The sequence below is a fragment of the Talpa occidentalis genome, unplaced genomic scaffold (assembly GCF_014898055.3).
Source record: "Talpa occidentalis isolate TD23 unplaced genomic scaffold, MPIMG_talOcc4v2.1 talOcc4.2, whole genome shotgun sequence".
Classification (NCBI taxonomy): domain Eukaryota; kingdom Metazoa; phylum Chordata; class Mammalia; order Eulipotyphla; family Talpidae; genus Talpa; species Talpa occidentalis.
In genome coordinates this window covers 64,694,598-64,717,855 of record NW_023602073.1, presented here as the reverse complement: position 1 = coordinate 64,717,855, position 23,258 = coordinate 64,694,598, and the positions used below count along the sequence as shown (strand labels likewise).

Here is a 23,258-nt window from a genome sequence, read left to right as displayed (position 1 = left end):
CTAGACTGCTGAGTCTGATCGATGCTTTTCCCGCCGCCACCTCTCCCCACGCACCATGCACCAGGTCCTGAGCCTCCATTCATGCCCCCCAACCCTGACTACCCAGCTTTCCAAAATGATGCCTCCAACCCCCCCGGAGATTACGTGGGTCGATGGTGTCAAGGCTCCAGGACAAATGAGAAACACTTGACTAGCCTATTTTTCTCAAAGAAAAATATTGAAGTAAACAAGCCCAAACCCTTTTCAGAGCAAAACCACAAACCGAGAAACTGAATGCAAAATTCCTGCCTCTTTGAGATAAAACAGGGAAAAGTTTCCCAAGTTCAGACCCCAGACTGGCAGGCACAATGGTGTGTCAGGGTCCCTCACAGCCAAGGACGGGGAACACTGCCCAGCCCCCTAGGGAGCTTCTGCTTTGGGCTTATTCTTGGCTTCCGCTGTCCCTGCTGTTCAGCCCATCTGGAAGGCGGGCGGCAGGCTGTACTATCCCTCCTGCCCTCTGCCCATCCCACCTCAGACGCAAGCCTCCCCCCACTGCTCCAGACCCCCAAATTCACTTCAGCAGTGTCTCCTCTTTCCACCTGGGCCACTCACTGTGACTTACTCACAGGTTCCTCCTTGGCCAGGCCTTGTTCAGTCAGCCTGTTCTCAGTCACATTTTCCTGTTCCCTGTCTCTGCATGTCCACAGAAGGGGGGTGTGTGTGTGTGGGGGGACTACCCCAAGCTCAATGTTTTGGGCCTGCTTCTCCCTGAGTGATGCAAGTCAAGCCTCTCCACTAATTCCAAATTCAAAAATCCACTTTCCACTTACCAGTCCCATACTGGTGTTCGAAAAGCAGCTCAAACTTCACAGGGCCACAAAAGATGGAACTTGCCCTCAGAAAGCTGCTCCACCCCCAGCCCCAACATTTGCCCGCACCTAGTAAAAAGTGTCACAGCCATCCATTCAGATGCTCGGGTCAAAAACCCAGGAACCATCCTTGACTGCACTGTCCTAAGCCCCCACATCTAATCCTCAAGTCCTGTCAGCTCCTCACTTATCTGCTGTCCCCAGGCCAAGCTACTACCAGCTCTCACCTTTCTGTACAACAGTCTGCAGACAGGTGTCCCTGCTTCTACTCCTGTTCCATCTAAGCCTTTTCTCCACATGATGGCCATGATGATCTTTTCAAAAATATAAATCAGATCACATCACTCCCTGCTTACAACCCATGGCGGCTTCCCATAAAGCAAGACCCAATCCCAACCGGGTCCCTGTGCACCCCTCAAATCTCCTTTGTGAACACTGTAGACACAAGCTCAACTTCTTCGCAGTTGCTGTTCCTCTGGCTACAACTCTCCCCCCAGATATACACCTCCTCAGACGGCCGTCCCTGACCAGCCCTCACCCCACTCCAATTGCAGTCACTTCCCATGATGTGTTGTGGCCCCACTGTGCTCCCTTCCTGTCACTTATCACCAATGTGGAGTGAGGACCCTGGAGGGAAACTCCCCAAGTCCAAATCCTGACCTCAACTTTGCGGACTTCCCTTTGTCATCTGTAAAATGGGGGTAGTAAGAATACCTCCCTCACAGAACTACTACGGGAAGTAAGCCGGCCAATGCATGGAAACAGCACAACGGCCCGAGGGAGACCCCCATCAACACGAACTGCTGGTATTATTAGCTCTCATTTCTTTTCTTTCTTTTTTTTTTTTTTTAGATTTATTTTTATTTATACAAGCACTGGGTACAGTCAGAAGCGCGGGAGGGTGAGAGAATTCACCAGAGCCAGAGCGGGGAGCAGAGCAGGCAGAAGGACCGAGGCACACCTTTGAGGGGGAGCAGCAGGCGGCAGGAGAGGTCTGCGCGCCATGTGGGACCCTCCTCCGGTGGCCGGGAGCAGCCGGGGATCAAACCGGCACTGCAGAGGCCGCGGGCAGCTTCGCAACCCAGCGCTCAACCTCTGCGCCAACGGGGAGGCCCTAGCTCTCATTTCTTGCTTAGAGCCTAACTCTCCTTCAGACAGCACCCAGTGCTATGCACAGAGTAAACTCAAGATAAATATTAGTTGAATGAAAAAAATGGAAGTGTAAGGGAAATCAGACCTTGGCAAAAAGGGAGCATAAGCAAACCCTGTGAGAAGAGCAACTTGAAGCCAAGCAAAAGGTAAGCCAAAAAGTCGATGTACACATGCATGCAAAGGTGTCCCAGATCACCCACCACGGGGGAGATGCTGTAGGGAGAGGCAGCTAGAATTCGTGGCAACAAGGGTGCTCATCCTGCTAAGCTGGCGCATTTGGTGCTGGCACCAGGCCTGACGAGCTGAGAGGTGGGGAATAGCAGACACTCAGCAGCCTAGTTCCTGGTGCCTTTGGGCCCCTCATCCCCTTCCACTGAGGACTACTCTGCCCCCATCTGCAGCCTTCTCTGTGTCAGCAAGCCCTGATTTTCCATAATTCCCCTCTCCTTTTGTGCTGTTTTCTGGCTAACACCATTTGTTCTTTATTTTTGTAACAAATTAGCGTATGATAAAGGAAGTGATGTTCTGAGATAAAGAGACTTGAATGGTGACAAGGAAACCATAACTATCATCATACCAATTTAGCAGCACCTCTCATTTACAAAGTGCCTTAATGTATGGTGTGTGTATCAGAAATTCTCAAAACTTGACTGAACACTGAAACTACCTGCAGAGGTATTAAAATACCAAATGCCTGGGTTTTAGCCCTAAAGATTCTGATTTAGGGGTTAGAGAAGCATCAGGATATGTAAAGGCTCCCGGAGATGATAATATGCAACAAAGTTTGAGAACCACTGACAGGTATCACTGGCTCCTCACCACCACCCGTCAGAGTGTCAAAGCAGGTGGCACCAACTACAGAAGACAAAACAAATTTAAGAGGGACTAAGGCTTGTCAAACACGTCCAGGTTAGGAACCGGCAGTGCTGAGGCTGGAACCCAAGAACCCCCTGGGAACTGTGTTCGTGGGGAAAGCCCGGGATGGGAGAAAAGTGGCAGGCCTCACCTTACAGCAGTAGTGCGTGCAGCAGAGAGAGGGCAAGTCGTCATCGGGCTCCCGGGGACTGACACAGACGGGGCAGTGGTCAGGGCGTGGAGGGGCAGCCTGGGCCTGGGGAACACACAGCCCCGCGGCCAGCAGCAGTGGCTCAGGGTTATCACTGTAGCTCTGCAGCAGCTGTTCAGCGCCCCAGTGGGAATGAGCCAAAAGGTGCTGAGCCACATCTGGCTCAAGGTTGAGTGTCTCCTGCACCTGCCGCACCGTCTGCTCCATCAACCATTCCACCTCCTGGGGGCTCATGGTGCGGCTGGCAGGCAGCTGCAGGGATGCCAGAGCTGCCACAGCTTTGGGGCTTAGGTGGAGAGAAGAGTCAGCAGTCAGTCTCCCTGCCTTGCTGATCCAGCCTCCCAAGTAAACCCCCGTGGGCCTCTGGCTTGTGCACCCCTGCTCACGCTTGCTTAGCCAGCCTGCAAATAACCATCCAAGCCAACTGTCAGAGCACGGCCCTCCTTAGAAGCAAGAATGGTTTGGGGTGAGGCCCGCTGTGGCAATGACTTGGGGCCCTGTGGGAATCCAGTGGGCGGGGGCCAGAATGCTCTGACCTTCAGTGGATGGGACAGTCCCCCTCTAGGTCCCACCCAAAGTGCTAACAGCATGTCTGGTGAGAAACTGCAGTGTCCCACCCTCCTACCCAGTGTGGTCTGTGGACCAGCAGCACAGGTAGCAGGGAGCACCACTCCCCATGAGGGAGCCAGGATCTCCATTTTAGCAAGAACTCCGGGTGTGCACATGAAAGCTTGAGGAATGTTACTCTAGAGAACTCATTTTATACGCAATACAAATAGCAGGCATGAAAAGCAGTGCCACAACCACCTCTGGTGAGCTGGACCTGATATAAAAGCTTTAGGGGTCCCAGCTAACTAGGGAAAGCCAATGACAAATTTCTCTGTAGAACAGGCTTCTTAGAAGCCAGAGATTATATTATTTCACTGAGCAGAGCACAGTGAGCACACAATACATATCGGCACAGTAGTTCACAAATGCTTAGAACAAGAGACATCCAAAAATGAGCTCTGCATCTGGGTCCCTTGCCTAAGGCTAGCTCTAGGAGGCGGGGGACAGCAACACAAAGGGGGGATGGGATGCGGCTGGGGCGGTTACCTGGGTTTGGAGGTCTTGGTGGTCTGGTTGCCACAGAAAGGGATGTCCGCCTGACCCCGGCAGGGCCCTGTGGGCTCAGGGGTGGCATATATCAGGATCTGAGGCCGGTCATCACGCCGCTCCACATAGCCCTGGCCCAGGAGGTGCAGGATGCAAGAGAGGACATCTGTACTGGTACAGGCCACACCCCCGGCAACAGCACGGCCCAGGCTTCCGGGGGGGTTTGGACCCTTCTGCCAGGCCTCCAGTACCTGGAAGAGAAGAGAGCAAACAGACAGGCAGTTCTGACCTAGAAGAGTCAGTCTGCCTGGGTTCAAGGCCTGGCTCTGCCACTTACTAGTTATGTGACTATAGATAAATTACTAACTTTCTCAAGCCCCACTTTTCTTATCTGTCAAGTAGGAATAAAAATACCTCCATCACAGCGTTATTGTGAGGATTAAATGGCTTAATCCTGTAAACTCTGAAAGGGCCTAGCACACGGTAAACAAGCAGGTCTTGCCTCGATTTTCTATCTAATAGCCCTGTCAGGACTAGAAAGCACAGATGGAAATGTCACCCTACAGGGTCTCAGATAGAATTCTCCCTTCTCTTGTCATGAGCCCCACCTCCACCACCAAGCATGAGTCCCTTCCCCTCCCAACTTCATGGTCCCCTCTGCCTACCAGACAAACCAACTGATCAATGTGGAGGCCCTTTTCCCCTTGGGCTTTGAGAATACGGACAAGAAGACAGCTCAAGAGGTTCCTCTTCTGTTCCAGGGTCCGGCCCTCATCCTTCTCCACATTCAGGTACGCCTGAGATGGTATCAGCCAAAGGGCCTCCCCACTGGGCTGGGGCCCAGGCTCACGAAGCCGCAGCACACCTGGAATCCACTCCCAGTCAGGACCCGAGGAGGAAAAGGGACCGGAGTGGGGTGAAGACCCCATTTTTATTCCCTAGTACACAACTCCCCACTCATAGAATCTATCCCCTAAAAGCAGAGGCTTAGTGCAGGCCCCAGTGACCTACCCCCGTGTGGAAAGTCCTGACCCTCATGCAGGGTCAAAGGGCCATTCTCAGAGGTGAGGGGCAGAAGTGCCTGGAGCAGTAGCTCTGAGTTGAGGTCTGACCACTTCAGCAAGGTCTCTACTGACACCTCCTGGTGAGGAGAAACAGGGCCAGTCAGGAGCAGATAGTCAGGGAAAGAAAATAAGTGCGGAGGAAAGATGGAAGCGGAGCAGAGTGGTAGACAAGAGGGAAAAGAAGGGAGAGGTTGAAAATCTGAGGCACCTCGGTCTGATTGAAATTCAGCAGCAGCCACATCTGCACGGTGGACACATGCAGGGTCTGATTCCCAAACTGCAGCTCAGCCCGGCCCAGCCACGTCCACTGCAGTCGCCGATGTGGTCCCACGTCTAGGACTGGATGGTTCTGACCTGGGAAAGTATGGAAGAGATGGGCAGGGACAGAGTAGGGGAAACAAGGGCGTTAGGGGTTGAGATGAGGGTGTACCATTAGTTAAGCTTTGCTCCTGCTAGTCTCTCCGGGAAGGAGGGCCCCAACATTTACAGACCTACAGGTGCTTCATCAAGCTTCTAGAGCTCAGCCTTCTCTGTGCCTACCTCCCTGGCAAGCCACAGGTATCCATCCTGTGCTAGCCCTGAGCAGGCAGTCTCCATGGAAAAAGAGAAACCTGGTTTTGTCTTCAATGAGCCAACAGTATTCCAGACCTATGAGGCTGGGTCTCTCCCTCTTCCTTGAGCAAGGTGAGCCAGGGATGCTTTGCTCACACTAGAAACTGAGGACACTGCTATCAAAGACAATGAATTCAAAGGAGACAACCAGGAGGTTTCCTCTGGCCAAAGATGGAACAATTTGAACATCAAAAGATAACGCCTGTGATAGAATGAAACACATGTACTATTTTAAAATCCATGAGTTCATAATGACATTTAAAAAAAAAAAACTATCATCTTTGGAGGATGCTAGAGAAGCAGCACATTATCTTGAAAACTGGTTAAAAATAGGGGAAGGAAGAAAGAATCAAGTCTTTCCTGGATAAACTTGAGGGCAACCAAAAAGTTGATGAGAAGGTTTTTTTTTTTCTTTATCAGCTAGTACATGAAGAAGGAACGACAAAGCTAGCACATTATCAGCTCAGAATCCTAAAATGACACATCAGAGCAATGATGACAAATGACTGTCTAGTGAAAAGTTGATGGAAAACTATATATAAACTGTAGCTCAGTCTGAAGCCCATGGATGCACCTTGACATCACGCAGCGGGACAGCACAAGCTACCACCTAAGACGTATTCTTGCCCAAGAAATCAAACTTGAATCTAAACAAGCATTTACATCTACCAGTTTTCAGGAAATAAAGGAGACAGAAGAACATGCCAGAAGACACCATGTGGATATCGGCAGCAAAGTCTACCTCGTGGACAAGTATTGGGCAAACAACCCAGTTTCCTCCAGAAATAATTAAGTAATTCCAAGGGGGGAGTTGGGGAGAGACAGAAACCTATAGATTAGGGAGATGAAAGATACAATCAGATGTAATGGATAGGCTTTGTTTGAATCCTCAATAAGCACAATGAGTAACTGTAATAACTGAGAAAATCAGGAAAATATGAACACTGATTCCATGTTTTATGATGTTAGGAGTTATTCTTAATTTCCAAAGATTTGATGATTGTAGTGTCCTTACTTTTAGAAAAAGAGTCCTAATCTTTTAAGTTTAAGGGTTGGGGAAAGTGGGTGGGCAGAGAAGAAACAAGATTGACCAAGAATTCAACTATGTTGGTACATTGGAGTTTATCTGTTGCACTTATTTTTGTGTTTGTGGACGTCTGACGTTTATCATAATGAAAATATTTGTAAGTGAGAGTGAAAATAAGGCATTCTCAAATAATAACTGATAAATTTTCAATGAAGAAACTGCAAAAGGCTAAACATCAGAAGACTGAACTCAGAAAGATAGATCAAAATGCAAAGGAATGGTGACTGAAGCAATCAGTATGATAACAAGTTTGTACATCAACAAATCAATGATGACTAAGTTGGAAGGTGAAAAAAAAAGAAAATGCTAAAATACTAAACAACAGTAACAAGTACCATGCACGTCAGAGCTGGAGCTCAGATTTTCTATGGTGCTTTTATTATTCAAGATGGTGGGAAGAGATAATAACCAGTTAAACATATAGATTAGAAATACAAGAGTAGTCAACTGTAGAAACAGAATGTGTTACTTCCAAAACGGATAGAAACAAAATGGGAATTTTTAAAAAATCAACCCAAAAGAAGAAAAAAGAGCACAAAAAATCAGGATAGAATTATATCTATAAAGGTGTTCAGTTTATTATTACTCTTCTAACTGTACATGTTTTATGTATACTTTTCTATATATATGAAATATCTAAAATTTTAAAATGTGAGGGAAAACTAAAACAGAAAACAGAAAATTAAAAATAAAAGCAAATATATAACTACTCATAATAATTATAAACAGACCAAAATGGACAACTCAAAGACTATAGGTTGAATAAGAACAAACAGTAGGTATTTACAAGACACATGACTAAAACGTTACAGCATAACAAAATTAAAAGTAAAATGACGTGGGAGAAATTCTGATGAGAATACAAACTGGTATGGTTCTAAAGTAACTCTCCTAACAGATTGTTTACTATGGTAGCAAGAGAAAAAATAATACAGCGGAGAAATCAAACAGAGCTCTTGAACAGGTTGTCAGAATTAACACCACCAACGAATGGTAGATGGAAATTGTGTGCTTCCAGATATAATGCCTTGAGAAGTACCCAGCATCATTGATTTAGTAAAGGGTATAGAACGCATAACCTGAATCCCATCATGAAGGAGTACCAGACAAACTTAAAAGGAGAAACTATTTAGAAAATTTAAAAGGACTATAGTCTCCAGAAATGTCAATGTCACAAATGACAAAGAAAGGCTGAGGTACTGTTCCAGATTAAAGGAGACTAGGGGCAAGACAACTAAATGTAACAGGTGATCCTATACTTGATCCTGTCGCGGACTTAAAAAAAAAAAAAAGCCATAGGCGATATTATGTGATCAATTGACAAAACAGAAATATGGAAAGTAGATTATGACATACCAATGTTAAGTCACTGAAATGACATATGAGCTGTGGTTATGGAAGAGAATACCTTTATTCTTAGGCTATATGTATTTAGAGGCAAGGGGCCAGAATATATATAATTTACTCTCAATGGTTCAAGTATGTGTATACTCGCATATACACACATCTATGTACATAACATGGTATACACATACAGAGAGAGGGAGAGCATAAATGATAAAAGCAAATGGGGCAAAATATGAACAAAAGTTTAAAAATTTGGATAAGGTGTATGTGGGTGTTCTTCGTATGATTCATTCAACTTTTCTGTAAATTTGAAATTCTTTCCAAATAAAATTTAAAGAGAAAGGATAACTAAATTAAAATGGTTAAAATGGAAAATTTTATGTATTCATAAAAGATTCATACAAAAATAGTAAAAGGATAGAAAGATAACAACTAGAGAATGTTGGTGGACTATTAAAACCAGGTCAAAATAGATTTTATGAGGAAAAGCTTTACCAGAAAGAAAGGTTATATCATAATAAGGCTTAAAAGACCACGGAAATTCTAAATGTGTATAAACTTGCACGGCAACAAGCCAGGTGTGGCAGTCTAAATGTAAACTGCTTAAAGTGAATAAAATTAAATACTGAGTTGCTCAGTCACACTAATCACATTTCAAGTATTCAATTGTCATGAATGGCTATCAATACTAACAGGGCAGAAAATAACTTTTCCATCACTGCAGAAAGTTCTACTAGACAGCACTGCTCAATAATTTTAAACTTGTATCTATGACGGTAGTAAAAACATACAAAAAGCAAAACAGACATGTTAGAAGTTTAAAATCATCATCAGTATAGATTTCAACACTTCTTTCAAGTAACAAAAATGAGTAAGGTTACAGATTTGAACAATACAATTAACAAGGTCAAGTTAGTGAACTATGTAGAATCTCCTACCAGTCACTGTAGAATACACAATCTTCTCAATCACACATGGAATACATAAAATTTGACCATCTCCTAGGCTGGAAAAGGAAGTCTCAATAAATTGCAAAGAGTCAGAATCACAGAAACTACATTCTTTGGCCACAATGGAGGGTAGGTAGAAATCCAAAATAAAAGGATAACTAAACAAAGAAAAATTTGTTCAGAAATTTTAAAATATGCTTCTAAATACCTAATAAGGAAGAAATAATAATGGAAACTAGAAAATTCTTAGAATTAAACAATTAAAATACCACATTGTAAAAATTTATGCAACATCCCAAATGTCCATCAACAACAGAAGGGGGGGGGCACTCCTTGGTGGCATAGGGGTTAAGTCTCAGTACTATCACCACAACAGCCTGAGTTCAATCCCCGGCCAGGGAGCTAACCCACATATGGCACAGCAGACCTCTCCTGTATGGCCCACTATTCCCGTTAACAGTATATTTCAGTAGATCTGCCTGTTCTGCTCCCCACTCTGTCTCTGGTGAATCCTCTCACCCCCTGCAACTCTGGCCTACATCCCAGTTCTTTTATGCATAAATAAATAAATAAATAAATAAATAAATAAATAAATACATCTTTAAAAAAACCAGAAAGCATAAATATATTCTTACAATGGAATATAACTCAGTAATACAAAAGAATAAAGTAATGATACAACTGATAGCCTGAATAACTATCACAGACATGTTGAGTAGAAGAAAAAGACATAGCAAAATATATATAGTCCGTAATTCCATTTATATGATATTTAAATACAGGCAAAAAAAATATGGTGATAAAGGTAAGAATAAAGGTTTCTCTTGGAAGAAGACTGACTAGAAGGGGTCATGAAGGAAACAGTTTTCTGGGATGCTAAAAATGTTCTATATCTGGTAGGTGGTAATGTGGGCGCAACTGGATATTAAAATTCCTTAAGTCTTATCAATAAGACTTGTGTTCTTAATACTAATTATACCTCAATTTTAAAAAAGTATTTTTAAACAAAAATTAAAAAACCTTACAGGATGCAGCTAAAGCAATATTGAGAGGGAAAGGAATAGCCTTAGGCAGTTTTATTTTGATAGAAGTCTGAAAAGACTAAAAATTAAAGAAGCATGTAACCTGAAGTTATAAAAAGAAACACAGAACAAATTCACACAAAGATGAAAGAGCTAAGACAGATACAATGGAGCTCTAACCCTAGGATTTTTCATCCACCTCTAGGACACTGCTGACCCCCACAACCATTTTTCTTCTTATCTACACAATTCTGCGCTAATTCTCGCCTCTTCCTTCTCGCCACCCCAGATCTCACCCCAATCTCAAATTTCCTTTCCCTATCTCCTCACTCTGGCTGTAGAAATTGGAGAATTGGTCAAGGGCATCACAGAATTCTGTGGGAAGGCACTTTCTGGGATGGTACAGGTAGCAGAGTGGGGACACCGGCCAGCAGCGTGGTGACAGGACCAGTATAGAAACTGTTGGACTCGGATCTTCAACAAATAGTTCTTTCTCAGTCTCTTCTTCCTCCTCTTCGTCCTGAGAGAGAGAAGGATTTCAAAGGCCCTTGGGCTCCCTTCTTTGGTCTAGTCTTCTCCTGCTCTCCTGTTCTCCCACTTATTTCCCTTGTTCTTACCTCTTCTTCTTCCAGACCTGGCTCCTCCTCATCCTCCTGCTCCAAGAGCAGCTTGTCAAGCCGCTGGAGCTGGTAGACGTGGAACTGGCGCTGCAGCTCCTCGGAGGTGCTCAGGCTCCGCAACATCTGCTGGGGGAGGCGGTTGGGAAAGCAGAGGCCGATCTGCTCCAGCACAGCCCCCTCCAGCCAGCTCGTGCCCAAGCTCAAGAGACGGTCCGCCATGTAGTGTCTGCAGCACACACAGCCCGGGCCAAGTCTCAGTGTGGGCACTCAGCTCTTCACTCCCTCTGCTGCAGCCTGCCTGAGTCTCAGGCCCTACCTCACCTCTTCCTTCCCTCTCCTTTCCACCACTGCCACAGCCACAGTAGTCTCTCCTCCCGTGCCCCTCCCTCTTCTTCCCTCTAAGACCCAAATCTTCCCCATTAGACTCTTGGCTTCCCATCCTCTCTCTCCAGACCTGCACTCACTGGTAGAAGTGCTCAAAAGTGGTGGCCAGCTCCAGGCCAGACAGGACCATGATGGGCTCCAAATGCCGCTGAAGCCGCCCCAGCATTTCCACGCCAGGGGCTCCACCAATCAGGCCACCCTGGATCTGTTGATCGATATGCCTGGCAAACTGCTCACTTATCTGGGGGCAATGGAAAGGGCACTGGCAAACCATTAATGGGAATGGATGGAGTAGGAGAGTAGGGAGGGGAGGGCAAAGGGCAAAGCAGAAAGAGATGAGCACTGAACATGAGCTTGACAGGGAAGCCGGCAGGACTCACGTGAGCAGCAGTGAGGAAGGACTGCTGCAGGAGGGCGCCTGAAAAACCATTGCGCAGAGCCAGCGTGAAGGCTGCCCGAGGCCCAAAGAGCTCTGAGCCTGCTCTCTGCAAGTGCTCATAGAGTTTACAGTAGCGAGGCACAAAGTCTGGGGTTCTCCAGGCTGCAGTCAGGAACCGGTTGACCTGAGGAGAAAGGAAAAATACAAAGCAGTCCCAGGATGTGGACATTCCAGCAGCCCGCCCCCTCCTCAGACTTCAGCTCCTTCTGCCCACCTGCTCCTGCACCACACTCAGCCAGCACTGGGTTATGTTCCTCAGGCTGCTGCTTGGCAGCACTGGTGAAGGCTCGGGGCTCCGATCCCGACCGTTACTGTTCTTGCTGACTGTGGAGACAGAGGGCAAAGGAAGGGGCTTCATCTCACCCGGCAGGGAGTCCAGGGACCTTGGGGAATGACCCCAAGAAGGCCCACAGCAAAGCAGTAAGAAGAGAAAGACCCAGGAGGGGAGGAGCCAGATATCACCACTGCCCAGATCCTCAGCTCAACCAGCCAAAGCCAGGACACGTACAAGGCCGAGTGGGTGGTTCAGGAGAAGGCCCAGGAGGCGGCTCCACATGTACCAGCAAGTGGCACAGGCGACGAACTCGAGAGGCAAAGGATGCTGCTCGACTCAGGGGGTTCCGAGAGCTCTCCCTCTGTTCTAAGTACTGATCCAGCAGCCATCCCAGGGAGCTCACACCTTCTGCATCTGAAAGACAGGTTAGGAACAAGCCTCCATGGAAAATGGGAACAGGACAGGCCGGGAGGAGGAGAGACAAGAACAACTGTACAAAAAGGTTTTGGGGACACCAGGGCCCGTGTCCGACCCTCACAAAGGCTGGTTTCAGCCAGAGTCTGGGGATATGGCAACAAGTCAGAAGGGGCAGAAGGGAAGAGTGAAATACCAGTGTCTTAGGGAGCAGTGAGTGCCTGGGGCAGAAGGGAGGGGAGCACTGAGGTGATGGGCCTTTAGGGATAAAGAGAGGAATTAAGAGAACCAACAACATTAACTCAGGTGACCCCTGGGAATAAGCACAAGGAGCAGGTTAGGGCCTCCCTGGTGGCACAAGGGATTGGGATGCAACCTAGGAAGCTTTCCGCAGTCACTACCCACATGGCGCAGCAGACCTCTCCTGACTTGCCCGCTACTCCCCTCAGTAGTGTATTTCAGTCTGCCTGTTCTGTTCCCCGCTCTGTCTCTGGTGAATTCTCTCACCCCCACACACCTCTGGCCTGTACCCCAGTTCTTATATGCATAAATAAATAAATCTTTTTTTTTTTAAAGATTTATTTATTTATTTATACAAGCACTGGGTACAGTCAGAGGCACGGAAGGGTGAGAGAATTCACCAGAGTCAGAGCGGAGAGTAGAACAGGCAGACTGACGAAGTACACTGCTGAGGGGAGCAGCGGGCAGCAGGAGAGGTCTGCGCGCCATGTGGGACCCTCGCCCGGTGGCTGGGGATCGAACAGGCTCTGCAGAGGCTGTGGGCAGCTTCGCAACCCAGCGCTCAACCGCTGCGCCACCAGGGAGGCCCAATAAATAAATCTTTAAAAAACAAGGAGCAGGTTAGTGGGGCGAGGTCGGGACTGTTACCGGGGGAGGTGATGTTCTGCACCAGGGGGCTGACCAGGGCCTCCCAGCAGGTCTTGCCCAGTGCTTGCGCCGCCTCGTCATCAGGGAGGAAGCGATCAGCAAAATTCTGCTCGTGGCGCAAAACCCTGTTCAGCCTAGGAAGACACAGTGTACCATCAAGGATTAGAGGCACAGATTTCCCAGAGGCTTCCACTCAAGTACAGTCGGCTCCCCATCACCATGCTTGGTCCCTTCCCCAGCTCTCCCTATCTGCACCTACATTCATTTTCCCCTGGTGCCCTACCTGGGCTTTGCCTTTCAGAAGCACAGAACCACCTACTTCTTAACAATGTCCTGCTCCCTTAGCCACCTTCCTTCCTCCTGCAAGGCTGCCCAGCTCCTGCCCACCCACCTGGGACAGAGCTGAAGGAGGCGCCTGCGGTCCTCGGCTATGTCCCGGCTCCAGGCCTGTGCCCGGATTGTGTAGAAGAGACATGTACGGCGACACAGCTGCTCCCGAAATAGTGGCCAGAAAGTGGGCTTGGGCCCCAGGACCTCCACACCCCGAACCCGGGTATCGATGCCACCCTGTAACACACAGATATATCTGTCACCTAAGCCACCCAGACACCAAGCACTACCAAAACCAAGTCTCGCGCCCGGAGTTCCCTAGAGCCACTCAAGACATCCCCAAGCTCTGCACCTAACAGGCTTCTTGGTCTTTTCTCAAGCAGACCAAGGCAAAACCATGGCGAGAGGCTGAACCCGCAAGAGTTACCGAACTTAGCCACTCGAGCCCTACGCGACCTCCAGCCCCCACTCATCCCCCACTCCACCTGCTGGCAGCGCTTTATGCGGATCTGGATGATCGGCCAGAAGCGGTTCAGATTCTCCAAGAGGATCACCCGGCTGGCGGAGGGCATCACGTTGACCTGCGGAACAGGGGAGAAGAGGCAGAGGGACAGTTGTAACCTCCAGAAGTACAGTTGCAAAAACCTTTGACAGGCCTCCCTGGTGGCGCAAGGACTTAAGACACAGCACTATGAAGCTACTGCAGCCACTGCAGCACGAGTTCAATCCCCGGCCAGGGAGGTGACCCACATGGTGAAGCAGACTTCTCCTGACTCGCCCACTGCTCCCCTCAGCAGTGTTTTTCTGTCAGTCTGCCTATTTCTGTTCCCCCTCCATCTCTGGTGAATCCTCTCACCCTCCACACCTCTGGCCTGTGCCCCAGGTCTTCAATGCATAAATAAATCAATCCTGAAAATAAAAAAAAAAACCTCTGATGGTAAAACTAAGCCCGTGATGGTTCCCTTGTGTATGCCCTTCACAGCCTCCTACGCTGAGCGCAGGGGTCTATGTGGGCCCACCTCCCTAATTCTACTCTTTCTACTCAAGGGAATGCCTGCTGAGGGGGGAGGGGGAAGGACTCCCCAGGGACTAGGTCCTTCTGATAAGGAAGGACCTGGGACAAACTGGACGAGAAGGGCAAGGAGCATGCCGGGCTCAGGGAGGGAGGGCACATCTAAACTCCAGACATGGAAGCAGGTCACTGTGGGAGCCTGTTCGTTGTACAAAATGGCTTTGAGCTCACCGTGTTGAGCTCAGTGCTAATGCAGCTGGCGCTGTCACCGCCAAACACCACCACCCTGGCCGGCATGTAACTTGAGTCCTCACTGGCCACCAGCAAGGTCAGCTGCCTGCGAGAGGAAGAACCAATCATTCAGGATAGGGGCTCTGGCCTTGTTCAAAGCAACTTCCACCCCAGTTCCTCTCTGGACCCTGTCCCTGTGCTGGCTCCTGAAGTGTCAATCTTCCCCAGCCCCTCTGAGTTTCCCTTTGTCTTCCCCAGTGATTTCATTTAAACACAGGGTTTCAACCAAGTATTAATATCCTAGTAACTCCAATTAGAGTATGGAGTTGGATACCCTCAACCATCGACCGCTCTGCCGAGCTTTCATGCTCTGTACTCCAAAGACATTTCCGTGTCCTGCCCCACAGGCACCTCAGCATCAACATGGCCAAATGGAATGACCATCGGTCCACAGAAACCTGCTCCTCTTCCTATCTCTCTCTCCTGGGAAACACCAGAATGCTCACTGTCACTGTGACTTCCTCTCACGGCTTCCCTCATCCAGTCAAGAGTGGGGTCCTATGGACCCAACCTCCCAGGGGAATTTTAAAATCTCCCAGTCCACTGTCTCTTCACTGTCTGTCCCCATTCCCTTGACCTAACTGAGGACATTATGGTCATCATTTCCTAACTAGACCCCTGCATATACCTTCCAACTCTCTCTCCTGGCCTCTGACTCAAACACCCATGATTGCAGAGCACTCTAAATAAAAAATGTAGCTTTGGGCCTCCCCGGTGGCACAGCGGTTGAGTACTGGGTTGCGAAGCTGCCCGCAGCCTCTGAAGGACCGGTTCGATCCCTGGCTACGGGGCAAGGGTCCCACATGGTGGTGCGCAGACCTCTCCTGCCGCGCCCGCTGCTCCCCTCAGCAGTGTACTTCGTCAGTCTGCCTGTTCTGTTCCCCGCTCTGGCTCTGGTGAATTCTCTCACCCTCCCGTGCTTCTGACTGTACCCAGTGCTTGTATAAATAAATAAATAAACCTTTAAAAGAAAAAAAAAATCTAGCTTTGTCTCTTCCCTTCTTAAGATCCTTCAAGGGTTCCCCAAGTTTTGAAACAAAGCTCAAATGTCTTAGCTCACGAAACTATGTGTGATCTGGCTCTGCCTACTTGTCTGGCCCCTGAAGACAGGTACCATATGTCTTGTCCTTGTAGCACCAGTCCCTTGCACAGTGCCTGGCCCAGAGTATACCTTAAATAAATGGCCCCAGGAGGAGTGGCTAAGTGAGTTGCTGATCTCCCTCAACACCAGGCACAGGGAGGGACATCTGTACCTGCGTGGGGAGCACGTCCTCAGGCTCAGGGAGCGAGGGGATGTCTGTACTTAGCACAGGGAAAACAGGTCAATGTGTCTGTTCACTGCACAAAAAAGGTTTGAGTGTGTCCCTCAGACACAAGGGTGCCAGGAGGGAGGGAACTGTGCATATGTGGGCACTTGGGGATGTACACTAGGGCATGTCAGAACAGTCACACCTGTGTGAGTATGTGCATGTGTATCGGTGTGTTCATACCTAACCAGAACACCACGGTGCATGTGCAAGGTGATGTAGTGGGAGCCGGTGCTGCCGTTGGACTCCCAGTAGGTTTTGGGGTTGCGGTCCGTCAGCTTGCTGGCCCGGTGGGGGTTGGAGGACACCTCCACCTTCTCCCAGCACTTGTCCTCCTTCACTTCCACACTGGAGCCTGGGGGCAGGTGGGAAGGGGGTGGGCTCACAGCCTGGCGGGTTGAGAGAAGAAAGGGAAGGGACGAGGGAACAGGCAGGGAAGGGGCGAAAGGATGCTGGGGTGGATGTCGGGAGAAAGCAGAGGGGCGCACGAACCCTGGCACAGGTGCCTGAGGAACACGTCAAAGAAGGGGATGTTGATGGGTCGGTGGGTTCGTCTGTGGTCTTCGATCTGGCCCAGCACCATCTGCAGTCGTGACAGAGAGAGAAGGGGGCAAGGAGGAGGAGAAAGACACGGAAATGGGTATGGAGAAAAAGTCAAGAGCAGCAGAATACCCGATCCCTTTCCTCCTAATTTTAGGTAGAAGTGGTAAGGACTGTGAGGTAAGGACTGGGGAACGAGTACCCCAGGTTTGCTACTATTCGTGCCATGCAGGGATACTAAACAGGATACACAATGAATCCCAATCTCCTGCTTTGGGGGTAGTCTCTCCCAGCTGCAGACACCCCGCCTCACCTGAATGCAGCCAGCCAGGATGCTGGAGGTGAGGTTACTACAGAGCCGGGCGTGTTTTTCACACTCTATCACAAGGTCCCGAAGCTCACAGGCCAGTAGCAGCTGAGCAGAGTGCTTGTCCAGGACTTTGGAGAGGGCCTCTTTGGCTCCCAGGCAGCACAGCACCACCGCGTAGTCCTTGTGCTTTGAGGCCAGGCGATGCAGGAAGCAGAGCAGCTCCTGAACAATCTGAACCCAAAGCAAAGACTTGAATAGATAGGAAGCGGGGAGCAGGCCACGGAGGGGTGAGGGGTAGATTTTGTAACAGGAAAGTGGGGTTAAGGCTCTGGAGACACTTGGAGCCAGGGAAAGGAGAGTACCAAAGACAGGTTGGAACAGAATATTGGGGTGCTGGAACCCCCAGAGCAAGAAGGCAGGAGCAGCGCTTCCCAGGCTTCTTTCTACAGGGCCCACTATCTCAAGAGCCAATGCAGGTGCCTGAACCTTGCTCCATGACTCGCAAATCCTGACAAGAAGAGAGCGCGTTTGGATGGGTGCAGACAGGCTTCTCCTAAAGCCAGAATCTAAAATCCAGGTGCAGCCAAAAGGTTTATACTTCAAAGACCCTAATCTGGAGACTCTTAGATGACATTAGCCTTCTCTTTCCTACCTGCCCCTTCCAGGGTGCAGACCCATCCAGAAAGTCTATGCTGTGTGCGCCAGGGCCTCACAAGGTAGCTGGTGCCCCAGAGGCTCCCGTCCCTCCTTCCCCACCCTGCCATGGTTCTGGTACCTCAGAGTCACTGCTGGGGCCAGTCAGGCAGTTGAGGCAGGGCTCCAAGACCTCATGCCAGGGGAGGACCACTGCCTCGGGGTGCTCCAGCAGCCGGGTCATGACCCTGAGTGAAGGGATGGAAACAAGTGAGGTCCTTGCACCTGCCAGCTCCCCTCACCCCCTCATGCACCAGCCCCACAGGCCCTGCCTGGCTCACCTCAGGGCGGTCAGCAGCACAGTTTTGTTGGGCCCAGGGGCATCCAGAGTTCGCAACAACAGGAGGAAGGGCTGGGTCTCCTGCTGGAGGCGCTTGAGGAGGGGCCTCACTGCGCCCCCTGGGCCACCCTCCCGGCACAGCTGGCGCTCCAAGTCCAGGAGGAGTTCTGCGGATGGGCCCCCCACCAGGGATCGGATCAACAGCTCAGGGGACCCATCCTGGCCCTGGGCGCCGGGGGTCTCCAGTGCTGCTGCCCAGACACACCAGAGGGAAAAAACCGTGTACATAATATACAGCCATACAAACCTTTTGATATTAAATGTTAGCTATTTTGTTACATAAGCAAAACACATTAGGTTTATAACCACACCCTGCCCTACCTAGCTGGTGGCTTTAGATATACAGATCAAGAGACACCTAGTGATCATTTCAATATCCCCCCATACTTCTGTGTTTTCACTTATTTCTTAAATACAAGCAGTTTCTTCCCCATGACATCAATATTTCATGTTTTGAGTCACAAACTTTCTACGGAAGTTACGATTCCTGCAAAGAAAGCCTCTTCGCAAGTCATTTCAACCAACCTTCCGTTGTCCACTAAGACAAATCCCGCCCAGACAGATGTGAATCCTCGGATGTTTAAACCATTCAGAGCAGGCAATTTCCTTGTACTTACTTAAAGTCCCCCTCTCCTCTAGGCCAGGAAGAACCTAGCTTGAACACCAAAACCCTCACTTATTTCCTAAAGATTCACAGCTTTCCATTAATGCTAGGTGCTCAGGATGTCAAGATTAGCCTTCCTGACCACAGCTGCCACTGTCCATTCCTCAGCAGGCGCACCCCCTCCACATGGTACCTGCATGCTCGGGACTGTTCGGTGGCTCCGAGTAGCGATTGAGCAGCATCATGAGGATGGTGCGTGTGGTGGGCATGGGCTCTGTCCCCGGCGTGATACCCGAGTGCCTAAATAAGGTGTCTCTTAGCTCTCGGGTGACGATCTGGTCTCCCAGAGTGTGATGGTTGCACAAAAGCAGGTTGAGCAGGAGCAGGCCATTTCTTACGGCAGAGGAGCACCTGGGGGGAAGAAGGAAGCAGGAAGAAATTCAAAGAGAGTGAATGCAAGTGACATAAGAAGCAGTATAGAGGGGCGTGCCCAGCAGCTGGGGAGGAGTGGCCCCTCCAAGGCCAGGACATCGGGCCCCTGACCTTAGGTCACTCTTCCTAAACCCAGGAAGAGAGGTCAGGGTATCTTTGTCCTCTTTGGGACTCTTCCAATTACTTGGCCTCTCTTCCAAAAACAGTCAGAGCAGGCCACCAATGTTTCATTCAAAGGTAAAACGAGATGGGAATTTCTGTGAGGCACAGGAAACAAAGGGTAGAGGAGTTGCAGGGCTTGGGGTTTAGCAGGAGGTTGATGTTTGGAGGGGGAGGCCCTGACCCCTCAGTGTTCAGCATCAGGACCACGGCAGCCGGGACAGTAAGCAACAGGCTCTCAGAGCCCGGGCGGGTGGCTGAGTCAATGCTGGCGAAGATCTCTCTGGTCATCTGGGCATCAAACAAAGGGTGGATAGACTCTCGGCCAGTAACAAAAGTGGAGATCTCCGAGGAGCTGGCGATGGCCAGCATCTTCAGTGCCTGCAAGAGAGATGTGGAAGCAGAATTAGGAATGGGCAGAGGAAGGGAAGAGCCAGGTCATCATTCTGGACCTCAAACTTTAGGGCAGCTGACTTGTTTGCAAATAAGAGCAGAGGCAGACGAAAGAGGTATCACATGTAAAAAGGATATCACATGTAGGAACAAAACAGGGACAAAGAAAGTCTACAGTTGCATGTAAAATCAGCCTGCAACTCTTCTCTGCCAGCACCCAGGCTAACCACCCTCCTGCAAATACCCCTCGGGACAGCGGAATAGAATTGCCTTCAATGGCGCTCCTTAAAGTTCCTTTCCGCCTCACTAAGCCACACATCCCACTGCAAACCTCTCTTCCCTTGATTTCCTTCTTGCATCCTCTGAGTTGTCAACCTCTCTGGAGTTCCTCTGCTCAGTCCTTCAACAAGGAAGTGCTTTGTTCCCTTCTCTCTTCACTCTGCACTCCCTCCCCTGATCACCTCCTCCACTCCCATAGCTTCAATAACTACATAGACGCCAACATTCCCAAACCTACGTCCATCCGAAACCAGTATCCAGCTCTCCTCACAGGCAGAGTGACTGGAATTAAAGGGGGCTAAAAAGCTTGTAATGTGCAAACTTGTTTGTTGGTACTAGAGAGAAAATTAAATTAAGAGGAACACTATCTCATCATAGTGGAGAGTGTCTCTCCTAGAGAAAGGGGTGACTTTTGAGAAGAAACCCTCCAGGGCTTAAGTAAATTAGAAGTAATTTTCAGGAAAACCCCCCCTTATATGGCCTGGAGCCTTCAAGAAAAATCCTACCTCTTAATGAGGCTTTCTCCCTTTGGTTTCCCCACTATCCCCCAATCATCTGGATTCCGTAGACTTTGAAAAAATACAATTTTGTTGCAGGGCAAGAATGTAAAAGGACAAGGGAATTCTTAGACTATGACTGCTTAGCTGCTCTGGTGGGAGCAGCATCTAGTTGGTCCCATGAAGGGAGTCTCCTGGCCTCTCCCTGGAACAGCGTGCTCTAACAGGACACGTGTCCAATGCCTGCCGCTGCATTATACTATTGGAATTCATTCTCTAACTGCTCTGGATGAGGCCTACCTGGCCCCTCAGCAACCCCCAGGCTCTACAGAACACACCCTGTCCATGGCTCCCAGCAACCAATGCTTCAGTCTGGAGTAGTTAGGAGGCCAGGTCTTCTATGAACTCGGCCCCCTCCAACCCTCCACTTCTCTATTCTCTGACCCAGGATGGCAAAGCAATAACAATGATGACTGTTTTACCCAAATATGGTGAGGGGGTATTTTTTATGTAAGGGTATCTCTCAGATCAAATGGTAAAGAAATACTTTGTCACATCTAGAAAATCAGTCTTTAACCAAATACCTAATTGTAACTGAAAAGTCATGGGAAAATTCAACATACCTCAAAACTCTCTTGACCTTCTTCCCATACCTCTTCCTTTGCCAACATTCCACTTAGTAAATGGCCACCTCATCTACTCTGCTGCTCAATTTTAGACCCAGGAGTCATTCTTGAAAATATCCTTCTCCCTTTCTCTCAATACGCATTCACTCTCCAAGACTGTCTAGATGGAACTCTTAAATCCATCAGCATCTCTGTGCCCCAACATCTCCTCTCTGGTCTAAATTACTACAGTACCTCTTCAAAATCAGCAGTTCTCAACCTGCCCATCTCACTCATCACTTTCCATCCCCCCTAAGGCCCAGTCTACTCACCGCCAGCCCTGCCTGCTGCACCAAGACAGAAGTCTTATATTCTTGCATGCAAACCAGCACAGCATAGATGCCACCTTCCCTGGCAAAGAGGGGGCGCCACTCATGCTTGGTCATGAGCAAGTAGAGGAGGCGTAGAGCCAGCACCACCACCATCTTCTCTCCCACCTGGTTTGTCAGCAGCTCCACCAGCATCTTCACTAGCTTCTCTCTGAGACAGAGAACAGACATTGGGGTATCCCAACCCAAGAGGTATGCCTGACTACCTGCTCAACCTTATGAGTCAAGATCTAATCTGTCACCCCCCACCACTCCTATCCAATCTGTTGCCTGCCTTAGTCTCATTCCTGATCCCCCTCCTCTGCAGTTGAACTGTCTCTGTCTCTCTCCTCATAGAGGAAGCAAATCTATAATTCAATGTAATTCTAATCAAAGTGCCTAAAAAGTTAGGGGAAAAAAAAATAACAGGCAGATTCCAGCACAGGAAGAAAAACAGGCAAGAAGAGGCACAAAGTGTTTGGGAAAAAAATAATGGTAGACTTGCCTATTATCTATCAAAATGTAACCTTATAATAATCAATCTCTGGAAATGATAGCGTGTATCCAACAGAACAATAGATGGCTGGAGAGATGAGAGCAGAGTCCTAGCCAGTGAGGACAGGCCAGACCTAAAGACACCTGGCCACCCATCTGAAAAATTTTAGGCTGAAGCTCTGCTTCACTCCATTTGTAAAATTAAACTGCAAGCAGATCCTAAAATAAATGTAAAATAAATCACAGATATTTTTAGAAAACATAGGGAAACCTTTTCCTATTCATACTTTTAAAAAATATATGGGAGATGCTTTAATAACCCAGTAATAGGGCAGACCCTTTTTAAGCTGGAAGTCATAAAAAAGTTAAAAAATACAGGAACATAAAAATCTAAACCTTTAGTGCCACAAGACACTACAGACAGAGCTAAGAGATGAGCAATGTGGGCTAGAAGAAGGTTCAGTGGAATGCTGGTCTGAAGCACCAATATCAAAAATGCCTATAAATCAATATGAAAAAGACAAAGACTCCCTGTAGGAAAAAGGCCAAAAGAATAGAATATTTATAGAGGAGACACAACAAATGCACACAAGCATGCCTAACTTCATTAGAAATTAAAACAAGGAGATACCCATGATTTTAAATTTTGCCAATTTGATAGTATTTGAAAATGCTGATATCTGGTGTTGCCAGATGTGAGGGCAACAGCTCCACAGGAACACTGTATTTGAACTCGGATATAATGATACCGCAGGGAAAATAGTGAGGCACTTCTAAGCGGACACACATGGAAGTCTTCTAAGACATACTGGAGTGTGGGGGAAACACTGCAGAAACACATAGGGTGTGATGACATATACTAAAGCAGAAACTCAGAAAATGTTTTAGTTCCAAAGACACCAGCAATGTAAGGCTATATAGAAGGTAGGAAGGACACGCTGGCCCGATAGCGACAACTGTTCTTTCACAGTCTTCAGCTCTTCTAAAAAGAGACTGTATTTGTGCATTTATGTAACTAGGAAGTGTTGGGGGTTTTTTAATAGAAAGAAAGGAAGGAGGGATAAAAAAGAAGGGGGAAAAGCAAGAAAATAGCACTCATGTGCTAGAACCAAAAGGACCCAGATGTGAACCCTTAGCTCTGCTGTAAACTCAGCAACTGACTGAATTCTCTAAACCTCAGTTTCCTCACCCATACAACTCTCTAAGAAGAGTTATCAACTCCTCCTTGGGTGATAGGAGGATTTAATGAGAGAGTGCGAGTGAAACTTTAAGCACAGCACCTGCAGAGAATAAGGACTTCAAGAACATTAGTCATTTGAATATTCTGTCCTGTATCAC

The 23,258-nt window shown here is 48.4% G+C and overlaps 1 protein-coding gene across 3 annotated transcripts in view; it reads right to left on the bottom strand.

The window, feature by feature from the left end:
• CUL9 (cullin 9) overlaps positions 1–23,258 on the bottom strand; it is a 33,997-nt gene that overhangs the window by 4,520 nt on the left and 6,219 nt on the right. Inside the window, exons 9-31 of one of the 3 annotated variants that reach the window (XM_037519754.2) lie at positions 21,390–21,597; positions 19,468–19,664; positions 18,886–19,103; positions 18,030–18,279; positions 17,831–17,936; positions 17,059–17,286; positions 16,698–16,788; positions 16,389–16,560; positions 14,839–14,944; positions 14,081–14,176; positions 13,657–13,832; positions 13,266–13,399; positions 12,198–12,377; positions 11,904–12,013; positions 11,631–11,813; positions 11,331–11,491; positions 10,864–11,092; positions 10,577–10,766; positions 5,437–5,582; positions 5,176–5,305; positions 4,830–5,029; positions 4,165–4,415; positions 3,010–3,355 (exon numbers count right to left, since the gene is read on the bottom strand). In XM_037519754.2, coding sequence (XP_037375651.1) covers positions 3,010–3,355; positions 4,165–4,415; positions 4,830–5,029; positions 5,176–5,305; positions 5,437–5,582; positions 10,577–10,766; positions 10,864–11,092; positions 11,331–11,491; positions 11,631–11,813; positions 11,904–12,013; positions 12,198–12,377; positions 13,266–13,399; positions 13,657–13,832; positions 14,081–14,176; positions 14,839–14,944; positions 16,389–16,560; positions 16,698–16,788; positions 17,059–17,286; positions 17,831–17,936; positions 18,030–18,279; positions 18,886–19,103; positions 19,468–19,664; positions 21,390–21,597 — 4,108 coding nt within the window. The remainder of the gene's footprint in view (positions 1–3,009; positions 3,356–4,164; positions 4,416–4,829; positions 5,030–5,175; positions 5,306–5,436; positions 5,583–10,576; positions 10,767–10,863; positions 11,093–11,330; positions 11,492–11,630; positions 11,814–11,903; positions 12,014–12,197; positions 12,378–13,265; positions 13,400–13,656; positions 13,833–14,080; positions 14,177–14,838; positions 14,945–16,388; positions 16,561–16,697; positions 16,789–17,058; positions 17,287–17,830; positions 17,937–18,029; positions 18,280–18,885; positions 19,104–19,467; positions 19,665–21,389; positions 21,598–23,258) is intronic. The other 2 variants (XM_037519755.2, XM_037519756.2) reach the window with 2 other exon arrangements.